This window comes from Calonectris borealis, chromosome 4 (genome assembly GCF_964195595.1).
Source record: "Calonectris borealis chromosome 4, bCalBor7.hap1.2, whole genome shotgun sequence".
NCBI lineage: Eukaryota > Metazoa > Chordata > Aves > Procellariiformes > Procellariidae > Calonectris > Calonectris borealis.
Window position 1 is genome coordinate 62,551,873 of NC_134315.1, and position 16,595 is coordinate 62,568,467.

The 16,595-nt window shown below is 42.7% G+C and overlaps 1 protein-coding gene across 17 annotated transcripts in view; it reads right to left on the bottom strand.

Annotated features, from left to right (window-relative positions):
• The window catches only part of ADGRL3 (adhesion G protein-coupled receptor L3), a 272,261-nt gene that overhangs the window by 167,185 nt on the left and 88,481 nt on the right, over positions 1-16,595 (bottom strand). For 13 of the 17 annotated variants that reach the window (XM_075149834.1, XM_075149830.1, XM_075149840.1 and 10 more), the window contains exons 3-4: positions 9,496-9,510; positions 6,916-7,716 (exon numbers count right to left, since the gene is read on the bottom strand). In XM_075149834.1, coding sequence (XP_075005935.1) covers positions 6,916-7,716; positions 9,496-9,510 — 816 coding nt within the window. The remainder of the gene's footprint in view (positions 1-6,915; positions 7,717-9,495; positions 9,511-16,595) is intronic. The other 4 variants (XM_075149833.1, XM_075149835.1, XM_075149829.1 and 1 more) reach the window with 1 other exon arrangement.

Here is a 16,595-nt window from a genome sequence, read left to right on the forward strand (position 1 = left end):
CTGGCACACTCATAGCCGGGTTTGGTGCAAAGTGTTTGCATCAGACTGATAAGCTGTGGTGAATGTCAGCGTGACAACCTGGTGGTCTTGAACTTAATGAAACGACAATTAATCACAACTCCAGGCTGATTCCTCAAGTTGAAGAGCTCGCTGCAGAAGAGGAAAAGCTGCTATCCTTCATACGCAGTTAATGCTTTTTTCCCCTATGCAATCACCCCGCTATCTTCAGCAGTACAGCCCATGCTTGCTGCCAGGAACAGCAGCCACCTCAGCTTTTCAGACATGTTCTTGGCAAGGTGCTTTCCCCCTCCTGGCATTTGACAGGATTATGAAGTGCCGAAGTCTCTGGCCTCCTTTTGTTTTGAAGCTTGAAAGTGAAGTTTAGCTTAATCATGTTGTCTCTTGCTGCCCTTCCCCTACTTCAACCATCCTGGCTGCCCACCAGCCCAATTCCCAAGCACTCCTGCTTGCGAGCCCACAGGAACAGGACCCCAGCCTGCGGATATTGGCTGTGACTTCATGGCATGCAGGTCTTACAGCAAACTCCCATTTGGGTTGCAATGGTAACAACCAATCTCCAAAGAGGATACAGCACTATCCCGGAGGGGTTAGGTCTGCTGTACCATCTTCTCAGGCTGGCCCAAATAGGTGCCTCGTAGTAGGAGCAGTGACTCGAGGAAAAGGAGGGCTCCTCCACCTCCGTTTGGTAAGGCTATCTCCTGTTCCACGGTCCTACTGAGAGAAGTATTTTTATTTAGGAGGGAGCAACCACATATTTATTCATACTGGAGAGGCACTAAAGATACTCCTGCTGTGCTAACCAAACAATAGTAATATTTATGAAATGCTCCACAAAAGGAATGTTTTGAAGCTGAGGAATCTTGCACTTTTTAAGGATTATTTGTGAGAAGGTAGAGGAAAGAGCTCAAACTCCAGCTTTCCTGACAAAAAGCAGAAGTCCCTAATTTCAAAAAAGCGTCCAGTGGTATGATACTTTTTTGTCATTTTTTAATCAAACACTGCTTTACAAAGAGGGAAAATGTAAAACAGGATAAAAATGAAGAGACAGATCAGGCCTCAAAATGGGGAACAAATGCAGTTCTGGATCCCAGCATACCCCAGGTAGGTGAAATATCCTCCTGTCCTTCTGAGCTTAAGGTACTGGCTGGCCAGCAAATGTAGGCTGAGATGCCACCTTTGTTACCAAAGATTAAGAGTCTCTGTGCTGCTTTCTTCACCTCCAAACTTAGACATGTCTTTCTATCTTAAATAGCAAAAAGGGACTGAAATATTTACAGAATAAATGGACATGCATATATGGGCAAATGTTAGAGGATAAAAGCCAGGGCCCACTCACGATATGTGTTTAGCAGAAGGACATGCCACCTGCATCCTGGCATGGTCCCTGGGTGGAGGACATGCCACCTGCATCCCGGCATGGTCCCTGGGTGGAGGACATGCCACCTGCATCCCGGCACAGTCCCTGGAATTGGGGGGAAATCCCAGGGCACCACAACAGTGCCCACCCCAGACAGCTCAGGTAGCCGAGCCCATGGGGATTCACCCCCAAGGGTGCTTGAGCCCTAGCTGAAAGCAAGCCCTGATCTCTCTGAAAGCCTCCAGCAACACTGTGCAATCAGCAGCTGTCACTGTAAGCAATGAAGAGGAACAGGAGTGAGAGAGCTGGAGATGCTCTTAGATGGGAGGAAAGCAACTGGAAAATAAAAACACAGGAGAAGCTGCAATTAAACACTCAGCAGCTACCTAAAAATGGCCCTTGTCCGCCAGGAGAAGCTGCTCATCAAAAAGGCTCAGCTGGCCTTTTAAAATGCAGCCTGAATTCAACTTCAGAGATACTAAGCGTGGCTTATCGCAATGGGATCTCGAAGCGATGGCAATTCATATCCTGTGCACAAGTGGGATTTAAGATTCAGCGGCCTTTCTGATGCGTTTCCCAGGCAAGGATGTAGGGTGTTAAAGGCAAGCAGCGCAGGAAGCTGCTTTCAGCTACCTATTAGCACGTGACAGCTTTGAAACGTTCAAGATCCTCTGCCCACTATCCACATTACTCAGCTGTCAAAGGAAAGGCCTCAGATTTATGATGTGAAAATTACATTTTAACGAGGTGTCATATGTGTTTAAAGTTCTTATTCATCACCATACTGCCACATCTTTTACCCAAGACACAAATGCACTTAATTAGCATATTATAAGGACAGAGGGTTCACCTTATCTGCATTGTAAAACTGCTTTAGGAAAAAAAAAAACCCACCAACTTCCTTTACTGAATAAAATGGTTGCAATCACATGTCAAGAGAGCATCCCACAATATTTAACAAAATGTGGAGGATAAAAGTTCGACATGCACCTTCTGAGGTTTTTAACATATCACAGATATGGATGGAAGCTTCATATCACATTTGATTATCGGACTGTCAGTCCACAGTGTTAATATGCCATCTATGGAAGCCACTTAAGCACAATGAAGCTGTATTAGAAGTCCTGTTTCATATTACTGTCTTCTGTATGTATTGGGCATATTTATTTATTAACTTCATACATCTATTAAACACCCCATATTGTAATGCCTGGGTCCTGGACATAATTTAAAAGGGAAGAACAAAATATCTCCTCTAAAGTAGGAGGTCTGTATTTCCCATGTCACTGGGAATGGCTGCCAGGACATCCAAGTCCCAGACATGCACAGAGGGATCCTCATCCTGGTTCGAGTCCTTCCCTGGACTTCTTCACTGCTGAGCTACAGGACAGGCTCCGGTCCCTACCCCTGGTCTAAACGCTCTGACAGCATATCCTGAGCCCCTGCGTGAGAGCTGCTGGCACTGGCGTGGGGCACCTCAGGCATTTAAAAGACAAAACTTTCTTCTTCTGGTCTCTCTGCTGCCCAGGATCCCCTACCTGGTACCCAGCCAGGAGCCATGACCACCTGGGGAGGTACAGAGACGCCAAGCCAGGAGACGTGTGTTTGTATGCAGCATGGCACCAGGAAGCAGGATGGGAACACTTTACCTTTGTGAAGAGGAGGATTTGTTGATATTTTCTTGAATTTGTTTACGCAGACTGTATCACAAGTGGGTGATGATTAAAACGGGTAACTCTGGTGAATATTAAGACTGATTAGATTGCGGAAAATTTTTCATTCTGTTGATACAGCCTTTCGTTTCCCTCTCTGCACATGGTTAGCGGGGCACATAAAAAAAAAAACAACCTGAACATTTTTCTGGGTTCAACTTCTCGAAGAATGCAATAGAAAACACTGCTAGAGTTGCAGAGATATTCTCACTATCACTTCAAATTAGCAAACTCAAAAGCAGCTACAAAGAAATAACCCAAAAGCTCAGGAGCATTTATGGAGAAGCATCCTCCAAAAAACTCATTTAAAGGCCAAACAGTTCAAAGAAAATATGCTTCAAAGGCTTTTGGTATCTTCAAGTTTACTTCTTGAAGGTAGACATTAATGACAGGTTTCCTGGGATTTGCAGGCACTGAGGAGTGTTTGCTTTCAAAACTGCTTTTGGGATAACTGAAAACAACCCCCGACAAAAGGAAAAAAAAAATGGGCGGGGCAAATCCTTAAAATCCAGCTTTTCCCATTTCTGAGAAAAATGAACAATCGGCTTTAACCAATCAAAAGCCCTGCATTGCTTCTAAATCAGTTAAATCCATCTCTGTGCCTCACTTAAGACTTCAGAATATTTTGTCTTCCCTGGTACTTTCAGCTGCTACAGAAGCTGAGTACAGAAACTCCTGGTTTTGACACTTACTTACTCCAAGGAGTAAAAGTCCATTTTTTCAAACAGCAGGTGAGAGAAGCTCTGCGATAGTGAAGATTTCAAATATGTACCAAACCTACATGCACAAAGAGACCTTTAATTAAAACTCACAGAAAATGCTTTATCACTGCCTTTCCTATAAGCTAAGCGACTCCTGCCTCCTCCCATTTTCCCTGGACGGTTTGGGAAAAGACTGAAAATGTTTGATTCTGGAACTGGAGCCCTGAGCACCTGTTTTTTATTTTAGATATCCTTGAAATGTATGATACCAGAGATTTCAAATATGTTTCAAATATGTTACTGGCAATTTAGGTAGCTAAATATATCATTTTTCTTGTTACAATCAATTTTTGGTTTTAAGAGCTCTTCTCCTAAAACTCCATCCTTAATTGTTTTTTAACAACCAATTTGTTCGACCCATCAATTTTACAATCTTTCTTTTATTTTCTAATTAAGCAGATATTGTTTACATATTTTGCTACTCAAACTGTAACCCTATGGAAAATGGCTGTATTGAACATTGCCTTGCTCTAAACAGAGAAACACTGGTGATTTTGGAAGAGAAGAGGGGAAACACATATCCACAACCCACTCTGTAAAAAAAAAACAACCCTAAATAACCAAATAAAAATATCCTGGGTCTTCACTGCTCTCCTAGTGTTGCATTGGCTCCTGTTCTGCTCTTTGGTGGAGGAGCTGGGTTTAAGCCAGCCATATATTTAGTATTATATATAAAGCAATGCAGCATGAAATTTGGTGCTAACCAGAAAATGTGTTGCACTGAACTTGGAAGAGAGAGAGTCACGCAGACCTGGTCTCCTGGCTTCTCTCTGCAAAAAACCCCTGGTGTCAAGCAAGTGTTTGCTCACCTATTCAATTCAAAATCAGTGCTTCTGTTTGACTGACTCGTAAAATAATGTTCCTACTAATCAGGCTGTGCAGGTAATGGAGCAGTAAACTCCCTTTGCAAAGGTATTTTTCTTTGTTTTGAAATGTCTTGGCCCATTCGAGCTGTCTCATAGAGAATTTCACTTGCTGTCAGAGCAGTCCTCTCAAAAGTCCTCTAAACCCGTAAAATATTGAGGTAATGGGATCCTTATGCATTTCTGCCAAAAAGGAAATCCCGACAATTTTCAGAGAAGAGAAACGCATGTAAAATTGAGCTTTGTGCCCACATTACAAAGCTATCAAAAATTGCACGAAAGGAACATCAGAGAAGGCTCACCAGATTCCCTGACACCAGCTTAACCCTCTCATGTCCACCACCCAAAGCCAAAAACTGCTTCAGCTTTCCATCTGAGGCACCGGGGGATTTTAAATTCTCATCCAAACATGAGTGAAATTAAAGAGGCTTCAAACCAAAGTGACACAAGGACAAATCAAATCCTTGCACCTCACGGACTTTCAGCCCTCTGCAAGGTTTTCACCTGCCCGCCCATCTCACAAGCTTAGACTGGGAAAAAGGGGAGAACCATTTCCTTTTTCATAGGAAAGTACAAAATCTGTTTTTTTCACTGATTATGGCTTTCTTTTATTAAAGATGCTATTACTGACAACGGTCACCATGCGAAAAAGCGGCAGCAGAGAGTCTGCTGTAATACCTCGAAATAATTCACTGAAAAGGGGAGAAATTCTGTGAAATAGGAGGGATGCAATTGATTTTCACTCCTCGGGGATAACCAATAGCTCACAAATTGCTCTGCTTCACTCCACCACTCAGAAAGTATATGCTCATCATCAAGATGGGAGAATGAGAAGTATTACTTCATTTTTTGCTCATCTGAGATCTTGCAGAGGTCAACATCATTGAAAACATCCCTGCTCCTCTCTTAACAGTTGCTCGGTTTTGTTCATCTGCCTCTTCAAGATTTCCTTCTCCTCTTCCTTACATTTTCGAATAAAAATGAGAAATTCACTGCCATTTTACTACTTTTATTCCACTCCTCCCCAGATTTTCATATCCACAGTTTCTTTCAGCATCTCTTGATCCATTTTTTATATGGAGAACAGGCTGCACACAGGAAAAGAAAAAGAAAAGCTCAGCAACAGAAACCTCTCAACTTCTCTTTTGCAATCTGAAGATTCATCGACTCATCCACTTCTGAGCTTCTTATTAACAAAACAGAATGTTTTGGGAATAGTCATGCTGCGCATCAAAGAGTTTACTGTCCAAATTATATTAATTCTGCTTTTCCTCTTACTTTTTTAGCCTTTCTGAAGTATACAGTCCACCACAGAAACTACCTGATAACTATGACTACATCATGTACAGCAGTAACCATTTGAACATGATTGAGCAAACGCTGTTTGGAAATTCTTGCACCGTCATATGAGTTTGATCACAATCTAGACTAAATCATGTTACCAATAAACTGGCAACTGTGAACATAATACTTGCAAAACGATGAAGAAGTTGGTAAAGTTAAGTCAATATAACCCAACTAAGTATTTACTGGCATAATTTCTAGCAGGAAAAAAGGTGGAAAAGCTGGGAACCCTCTGGGGGCCAGACGCACCTCTCTTAGAGAAAGTATAGTAAGTCATAGTAAGTCATGAAGTGCTTTAAAAAAAAGAGCACTTTTAAAGAAAAGAAACCAACAATTTGGAGGATTTTGTTGTCGATTCCCCTCTTGGCTAGGCACACACATGCTCACGTAGGCAATCAGTGGCGGCTTCCCTAAACAGCCCAAACTCTCCCAGCTTAATGGAACGAAGTCATTTAAACCGGTTGGCAGTTTTCCCCTGGCTGTTTGCAGTGACAGCATCTTCCATGCTTTGTTTTGCCAAACTTCCAGCAGAAGGGAAGATGATCTGACGTACGGAGGAAAACTGAGTTAAGGAGAAGAGTGCTATCCCTGTGATGCGAACAAGTGTGGACATTTGGAGACTTTCAGATTAGTTACAGGTAGCACATTCCTTTCTCCATTTCATTTCAAACTAAGATTAAAAAAAAATATTCTGCATGTATTAATGTCTGAATATCCATCATAGGTCTTGTGGTGAGGCTTAATTTACAGAAACACAGGAAGATCAGTAAGACAGGAGTGTACTTCAATTTTCCGCCCTATTTGCAAGAAAAAAAGAAAGCCCAATTCAGATTTTGGCTCGGTATTAAAACCCTTACCTGCTCTGCTGTCCAGCGGGCCAAAATCCAAGGAATATTTCACTACGTGATAGTTGTTCCATACGTAAAGGAGGTTGTCCCGGGGATTATAATCCACAGCAGCAATGTACTGGTAGGAGTTTGGAAAGGGCACATCCACCATGCTATCCTTGCTTTGGTCAGTGTTATATATGTAGTCTATTTTATTCCCTGTGGCTTCATTGTCATCATCTTCATACACAGACTTCACCACATATAAAATCCCACAGATCATAAAGGCATTAGAAGCTGACCTCTTATCATAGGCAGTATCCCACGTCCCTTCAATCCTTAACGTGTAAGGGTTTAACTGGCTAATGACTATTTTGCCATTATTTTGTTCTGTTGCATAGATTACCCACAGCCCGTTCTCATCCACAGCCAGGTCTATATCAGACTTGCCTCCCCAGCGGTAGGGAGAGGTGTCATGATAATTTGCATTAGCTATGATAGCCTCCCCGCTTTTTATCCTTGTCCGCAAGTCAAACTTGACTATGTTCCTTGTTCGTTCCTTGTTGAAGAACAAAGCCCCGTCATACACCACGAACCCCGTGCCGTCCACCCGGTGCGGGAGTTTGTAGGTCGTGGTGGGCCTCCCAGCAATGAAGTCGTCCTTGGAGGAGTACTCCGTCAGCGTGTCCGTCCTATACGGCGTCCAGGGCATGTAGTAGATCTTGTCGGACGCCTGCAGAGGGTCCTTGCACCAGGCACCAGACTGGTGGTCAGATTCGAATAAGTGTTCACTCTGGTATACTCCTTTCAGCAGTCCAGGGCAAAGAAAAACTGTCAGAGGGGAAAAGAATTTAAAACAAAAAAAACAAAGTTAATGGCAGTCCAGGGGTGGTTGGCCCAAATATCTCAACAGCTTCTAGTTCTGGAGCAGAGGACACTTGAGATCAGAGAAAACCCAAGAGCAATACCTTGTAGCTGGAGACTAGCCTTCCTGCCAGCCACGTCTCCAGAACAAGATTTGCTCCACCAAACTGATTTCCGCCCCCCCCCTGCTTTTTCTATCAACTGTGGCTCATTTTCTTATTGCTTTTCTAATCTGTTTTTACAGGTGTACTTACTTGGACCACTCGCCTTTGTAAACTCTGAAATTAATATGTGCCCCCAAAGGATTTCTGGGTTTGTATTTCCAGATTATATTCTGCAGTGAATCTGTACCTACTAGGTGAAGGGGTAAACTCCCAGGGAATTGATCCACATATTTATTTGAACAGCCCACAGAAGAGTGGCCTAGAAATGGAAATAAGAGAAAGAAATTCCCATCCTTACAGCCCAGCGATATTAAGTATTTAAAGGGTACCAACAGCAAAGCAGAGGTGAATCCCTTAACAACTTAGAAGAGCATTTAAAGCAAAGGGAGCAGGGGGGAACACCCGTCTACAGTTCTGTAGTGTAACTAGAAGTGAGGCTTTCAAAGCTGCTACAGGACACACGAAACATGCAGTCCACACAATTAAAAACGAATGACGTATGGATGCTGAAAGGAAAAGACAAGGAAGGAAGGAAGGAAGAAAGGAAAGAAGGAAGGAAAAGAATAAAGTTCACTGGAGAGGAACCCAAGGTCTAGATTTTAATCAGTTAAAAAATGTCCTGTTAAATATAGTAGTAATTCAAACTTAAAAACATGTACCTTCTATTGTTACATGAGAGGAGCACAGAGGAGCGGTTTGACTAACTGGGGTGCTTTGCTGCTCAGACTTCGGAGGGGCTGAGAGGGGTCAGGGCATGCCCAGCGCCCAGGAGGAGGCTCGGCCGGTGCCTGGCTGACCTTGGCATCACGGGAACGCCAACGCCAAGAGGCCGGCTGGACGTGGAAACAAAAGGAGGGATGCTCCGGAGCAAAACTGGCTCGCTCGGCCCTTGTCATCCCTGGTAGCACCCTCCTGACCTGGAGGTGCTGCACACGCTTCGGGGGGAGAATATTTGTTGGTTATTTGTAATGTTGATCTCCGTGAGCATGAGTAGTACAGTAACCATGACAACGGGATGGGCAGCAGGGAGGCGTGAAGAGGTATCCCACCACACGCTTCTGGTAGCACAGAGCTGGCAGATGGGATCCCGCGTTCACGCTCCCTGCTTGGAGAGTAACCAATTATTTTCGGAAATGCAGAAATTGGCAATATCCTCTGGAGAGCGAGACAGGAGGAAAATCAGATTTAGTAACTGGTGTAAAAGTATATTGCTCTATTGGAGTCTAAGTAACCACCCAGAGTTGCTGATAAACGGGTGCCATTTCCAAGAGGCTTTTATGGCATAATTAAATATATTTATGCACACACATATGTATGCACACTTTCCAAATTCTTTGGGACAGGAGAAGAGTGAGTTATCTAAACCTTTGAATAGAAATTTAATGAAAAAAAGCGGCACTGGTAAAAACTTTTCAGCAAAAATTAGTTATCTGGTGAAGTTGAGCAGCAGAGATACTAAATAAACTTTAACAAAAAAGTAGTGAGAATTAATGACAAAGTATTTCAACTAAAACGTTAAACTGTTAAATAACTTAGCCTATACATAAGTAATATATATATAATTTGAAAGGTATTTAATTACCTTTTTGTTCCACTTCTATTGTAGAGAGAGAGGTAAAGAGAGAAAGGAGAAAAGAGAACAGATTAATGGTACTGTATTGGCCAGGTACTTTTCTTTACCTCTTTCATATGAAAAGGAAGCTTCATTAATTTACGTTTATGTGAACATTTTTTATATATATATATATATAAAGCCTTTCCTCTGATACACACTGGATAATAGGCAGACAAGCTGAACAAAATACAGATAAATTTTAACTTTACAAAAATCTTTAAGAAGAAAAAAAGCCCCAACACTTGGGACATACCAAGCCCCCTGAACTATTTGAGATACCTCGTCAGCAGCAGCCTTGGACTAGTTTCATAGAGCAAAATGAAATACCCATACACTGAAATATGATTGATACAGATTTATGTATAGAATAAAAACTCCAGGGAGAAACTTTATAGAATATACATCTTCATATATTTCGCCAAAATCCTGTAAAACAGAGATCCCTACTTTAAGCAGGAGAATGTTCCCTTATGACACGAATAGAGAACTTAGGAGAGTCAAATGAAGCACATCGGTGGATGTTCGCAGAGTCCTGTCCTATGTCTTGGAGAAACAAACTTTAGCTGGACTGGGAAAAAAATATTTTAAATATTGTAATACTTACATGATTTATAAGATCCCGAAGACTTATAGTGTTAACGAGTTAAAAATATCTAAGCACTATTTAAAAAGCCCAACCCCAAAACTTGCTGGATATTTTTATGTGAATTATTCACCATGAAGAGGCTGGGTCCCTTCGGACAAAGCCCCTTGCAGTCAGAATAAATAAATCCAGTGCATTTATTAATCGCTAAACTCTCAGTACCAGTTTCTATAGCTAACAACCTCCTGCGAGACGCCTTGGGGGCCCTCATCCAAAAGCCCCCTGCAGTCGTGGCACAGATGCCGCCTTCTTCCAGCATGGTGGGGCCCCAAACAGCTTCTGCACCCCAGCCCTGGGTTTTGCTGGTTCTGCAGGGCCTCTTCCCTGAAGGTGTAGGAGAAGACAGGCCCCATAAAGTATCACTGAGGGAGAAGTGAGAACTTGCCAGCAAAACAGTATGGTTTTGACAGCTGAGAGATCTCTGTTCAGAGAAGCGAGACAGGAATGCAAAGGTATGCACGCGCGCTTTGTTTTTGCTTGCCCAGAGTTCACTCCGGCCCTTTCCAGACTGAGCCACTCGCCAAATGACTGTCCTCTGGTGCTGGAACAGCAAACCCCTTTGCATTCAAAAGTCTCATTCATTTGGATGGGAAACTGCAGGCTCAATGGAAGAACGATTTCAGGGTAAGACTGCAAATGCATTGGCTAGACATGCGGATCTGCACTTTGCCGTGCAGGGAGGTGTACATCCGGAGCCAACTGCAGCTCCCAAAACTCATGTTTCCAAACTTAAACAGCCTTTTTTACCTGGGCTTTGATTCAGGCTCCTTTCTACCTTATAACAACAGGTTAAGGTTAAAGGCAAATGCTTTCACCATGTGGCTGTCAGGGCTCTAGGGAGCAGAGACAACGCATTTCAGTGCAAGCACCTGGTTTTGCAAGGGAAAGAGCCAGCAAGATTAAAAGCAACTGGAGAAAACCGCACAGCAATTTCTCTCCCTGTTCCAGGCTGTGGCTGGCCACAGTTAAGTAAGGTATTCAGAAAAACATTAAATGTCCCTGGCAAAGCAAGAAAGCAACATGACAGATCCTCAAATGTATGGCTTCACACTGATTCTTCTGGCTGACAGTATACTGCACCTCTGGCAGCATAGAAGGTAGTAATTTACGTTTCCAAACGAGCAAAAGCTTTTGTAATGCACTTGAACAACAGTGCGATATCGTAAAGCAGGAAGAGAGAAGCTTCTGCAGGAGATAATATAATCATGACCAGCTGAGCTGAGTGACCTGAAGCATGGATTACCCTTATCCTGAATAGCTCGTATGTGTTATTAGTGGTCAGTGCCATATACAGTTCTCTTATAATTCCAGACACGGTACGTGTTTTGGTGACCTCCTGCACGGTGCTTTCCATTGTATGTATCCCAAATTTTGAATTTCAATAATTATTCAGCTTATATTGGGATGTCTATTATTCGAACAGGTTGCATGGGAAGCTTGGACGATTTAGCTCATTGAGCAATATTAAAAGGAAGGGTCTAATTAGGGTCTGATTATCCCTTCAATTATGCAACATATCATTGCAAAACTGTCTTCATAAAGTATTGGAAGAATTTTTAAAATTTTGCCCAATTACAGACAATTTTACATCTCTGCAATGCCTGTGCCAGTCCACAGAATTTAAATACTGCTTATAGCACAGGAGCTACCTTACCTTCCTACAGGAATCTACAGAAAAAGCACGCATACACAGGTACTTCTCTTACAGTGAGATCTTCCGCTCCTGCTATTGCTGCATTGGAGCAGAATAAGGGTATTTCACCTTCATTTCCTACTCTGGTTGCAAGCCAGTGCCTTTGGCTTCAACAGTGCCAGAGACCCAAAGGAAATCAAGAACCACTTGCCAGGTCTGAGGGGAGTTACAAACAAGACTTTCCACGTACCCTGATTTTCTTCCGCTTCTTCGGACAGAAGAAAAACAGAAGCCGATGTGTGATCATCGGCCACTACAGCCTCCCCTGCTGCGCCTGGAGCTGAGTGATTGGGCAGATTCCTGCCACCCATTCAGAGAAATCGCACAAACAAATTAATTAAATGCTCTTAGTACTGCTGGGTTAAAGCTCTGAAAATACACTCTTAATTTCTGGCACAATTAACACTTGAACAACATTAACTGCTCATTTTCTTACCACCACGTTGAGTTGCACTCAACCATTTAAGGCACAAGCACGCAGTGGCAGAGTCCTGTAGAGAGCTCTCTCCCTGGCACTGTTTCAAACCCACAATAGGAGCACAAAATTACTGGAAAAAAATTATCTGAGTAGGGGGGATGTTAAAAGGCAATTGCAAAAGTAAGTAAAAAGTTGTGCCCTGTACTTTGCCAGCTGTTTTTTTTCATGACAGATGTTTAATAGCAGAGTAAGTGACATCCACTCCCTGTTCCTGTCCTTCACAGGTCAAACTGATTTAATATACAGAGACTCAGCATTAAACACATAGTTTAATGTGACAAAATAGAAGGACTAAGAAAACAGGTTTTTGAGGATGACCTTAATAGCACAAGATGCAGCTTCTCAGCCATGCTGAGGGTGCTTCATGCCAGACATGGCTAACTGCTGCATCTCAGCTCCACCAACCAGCTTGCCCGGATGCGTGGGGAGGTGAAGTTGAAAGGAATGGTACTAGGGAACCAACTAGGGAGAAGCATCCCCAGAAGGCACAGCACTGGCCTCGTGCCCTGCCCCGACACATAACCCATGGTGCAAGATGGTGACCATCACATAGCTGACTCACCACTTGGGCGAGCCCTCACGACTCACCTTGAGCCCTGTTGCGCTGGACTCGAGCATTGAGCTCCCTCTAACGATAAAATGAAGTCTGGAAGGTCCTTGTGCCAGGGCTCCTCATACAAGGGTGGTCTGGGATGCACAGCCTTTTCTTTCTTTCTCTGCTCCCTAGACCCCAACCTCCTTGGCCAGCCTTGTGCCAACAGCAAAGCACCCACAACTCTCTCAACCTTTGATTTGAGGGCTTCCCTATAGCACCCACAGAGAGCTCTCCCAATTTATGTGTTCCTCCCCCCACACACACCCACCATCTGTGGATTTTAGGTTGAACAGGAACATGTTTAGGAAGCTGCAAACCTAGCAAGGCACCCCAAACTATGCCCATGTAGGGCCTGCTCAGAGATGAAGGTGCTCTTCTTTTTTGAAGAAGTGGCTGGGTGCTGGAGTCTCGGTATTCCTCTACTAAAAGAAGGTTAAAGTAAACAAGAGACGTGTTCAAGATTCAGGGCACCAAAGCACACGTCGGTAACAGACTTCCTTTTAGCTATCACAATAGAAAGCAGTAGTTTAGGTAACTAGGTAATGTACAGGCAAGGGCAGCATCAGATTCACAGCACGTCCAAGCGCGGCGGATCATTGATGACAAGACCCCATAGTCAGTGCGAGAGAAACTCTATCCTCTAGGTTGTAGGAAAATCTGCTGTTTGGTAGGATGTATTCTCAGTCACGCTAATAGTAAAAGGGCACATGAGGTCCTGAGCAGTTTCTCTTCCCAACATCTAAAATTTAAGAAAGTGGTTGAGGTTCCCGAGGAAATGCAGCAGTTGACAGATCAGAGGCAACATGAGAGTGGGGCACAGATACCGCAGGAGAGTCATCAGCTTCTCGCTCGTCCCTCTGGTTCCCCATCCCAGCACCCAGCCAGTGAGGCTGAAGAGGACCATGCCTGTACGCGTTTCAAACCCCTGGTGCTCTACCACTGGAAGCGCAGGTCGTACGTAGACAGATCCCGATGAGGAAGCACAGTTGGAGGAAAGCTGAACCCAGAGAATGAAAATACGAAAATACTCTTCTTTTATTAATTTGTACTTAAACCACACTCAAACCCCCACATACGGTTTGCCAGAAGAACAGCTAGCTCAGTATTTATATGACATGTGCTGTTTTGGCAACCTAAAGTTCAAAATGCTGCAGCGCTCACTCCGTGCAGCACAGATGCAAGCCAAAGCACATGCCACCATTTCTCTCATCCACCCACACCTTCTAGGAAAACCTGGGGTCCCACTGCAGCAAGCTGTAGCCACCAGACGGTCAGATGACATTTAGCCTCTAGGCAAGGGAAAAGCAACAGCAATACAGTGGTCTTTGGTTTCAGTCCCTTCATTGCAACTGTCCTCGCTACAGAAGACACAGTGACCAGCCTCCGTCCCCATCCTCCACATCAAGTTGCCTCCAATCCAGAATTTAGCTCCAGTCCCGTTAGCCACAGTGAAGCATTCATTTTACAAGCTTTTAATGTGAAAAGTTTTAACATGCAACAGGGGAAGCCCTCTTGGGTCTTGGCTCAGAAGCAAGCACAGAGAATGGAAGAATTAGGTTTTCTAAGACTACTTTGCAAATACATACTGTTGCTATCTTCCCATTCTTGCCACCTAATCCCACTTTACCACAATTTTTAATCTTTTTTTTCCCCTCAACATGACAGGTTTTTTAGAAATCATTTCCCTTCCTTTTCAGAGCAAGAACAATGTCAGCTTCCTTTGGCAAGGTACAATAAATAAATACATAACAGATTGCACGTTGTGCCCCGCCACTGCTTTACCTGGGGGATCTTCACTTGTGCCAATGGCAAGTGCGTACATGCATTTAAATGGGGAACAGATCCCATTAACATTACCTGGCTTTGCAGTCTAAGACCAACCTGACACTTGAATGTAAAGCACTCAGACTTTTATTCTCCAGCCAGAGGAATGAAGAAATTATTCTTATCAATTATATTGCCATGAATTAACTTTCTCACAGCTGCCAATTTCTATGAAAGAACCACACGCAACTTCGAGCCTTTCCATTGTAGTTCTCCACCAGACCAAAATTATTCCGCAAGCTAAGTTTTAAAGTTTGCTTAGGTTTAAATGATTATAATGGTGGGATCCACTTAGTCTGTAACATTATTTATATTTCCAAGAAAATTTAAGATTTCAGTAAATAGAGTACTTCCCTCTTCTTGACTGTACGTACCTGTGTGTGCACATTATACTCCCTCCCATAAGGCTGGGAAAAAAAAAATCTTGATTTATTGCACAGGAGAAATGCTTGCATTTTATAGCAAATGAAGTGCTAATCCTTTATTTAATAAAAGGGAGGAATAATCTCACTTGTTCCGTTTCCAAATTACATTTTTCATATAATACCCAGGCATCAGCGAACAAAGGTGCTCTACAAGTACCTTGCATTACAATGGCTTCATGTAACACATTCCCAAAGTTATCGTCTCCTAATTAATTTCGCTGTGAAGTACGGAGATTGGAAATGTCAATAATCCATAAATGCTTTTACAAACCACAACCTAAATTAGATCCTTAAATATGGTATCTATGGATTTGCAGAAATCAAAGCTGTCGTTCTTCATAAATGGATTTTTTTTTCCCTTTAGATTTCCATTCATCTGATAAATTTGTGAAACCTTTCAAACCATTAATTTGGGCTTCCTTAAAATGTCAGTGCTTTCAGTCTGCTTTTTAATACATAATAACTAAATTTAATAGATGTTCACTAAAATAATACTAAGGATTATTAATGTTAAAACACCCATCAGTGTAACTTACAGTCATCAGGACCCAGGAAACCACTAATATACATTAACTCTTGTCCACTAGAGGTTTCTGTGAGATGAAAAAAGTTATGGTTTCCTACAAAATTGCCTTGTGTATTATAGATCAAACTTCAGGCTATTTTGGGAGGAAGCCATCTTTTTGTTAGACATTCGTATAATGAATGACAGGCATCAGTGGCCTGAGGCCTCATGGATTCTCCCCCAACCCCAAAAAATAACAAATGCTTTTCCATGGCACTGTCCCCTTGTGGCCAATTTTCTAGGTGCTTAAATATTATGACCTCATTTCCTAATTTTAGGTACTAAAGCACACAAAAAATTATGCCTTTAAATATTTTTTTAAGGGAAAAAAAAATCAGTCCTGCAGAAAGCCAATGGAACTTTGGGATTCTGAGTTTTGGGGTTAAACAGTAAAATCCCTGCTATGCGTCCGGCCCTGCAAGAGCTGACGCTGTTGTGCAGAGCAAAGATCAGTGAGATGGTTCTCAATGGTTTTGCAAACATTCGGATTTCCCGAAATTCCGTGAATAATTTTTATTCTTTCTTTGCCTCTCTCCTCTTGTTATTATTCCAGGTGGCAGTCACAGTGACTGGCTTCTCTGAAGAAGCAGACACTTCATCAGCTTCAGCAGATAGTGAATGTGATTGCGCTGCACTTCTAAATGTATTATACCAAGAGGTAAATATTTTTTGCTCGAGTAAAGATAATTCACTTAAGGTATAATGAGTCCTGAAATGTACTGCACTGGAAAAAAAAGAAGCAGCAAGTATTGTTATATTCGAAGTTCATCTTCAGAAGAAATATCTGATTTTTTAATGTGTATAAATCTCTTCTGTAGATGAGATTGTATGTTTAGAGCACCAT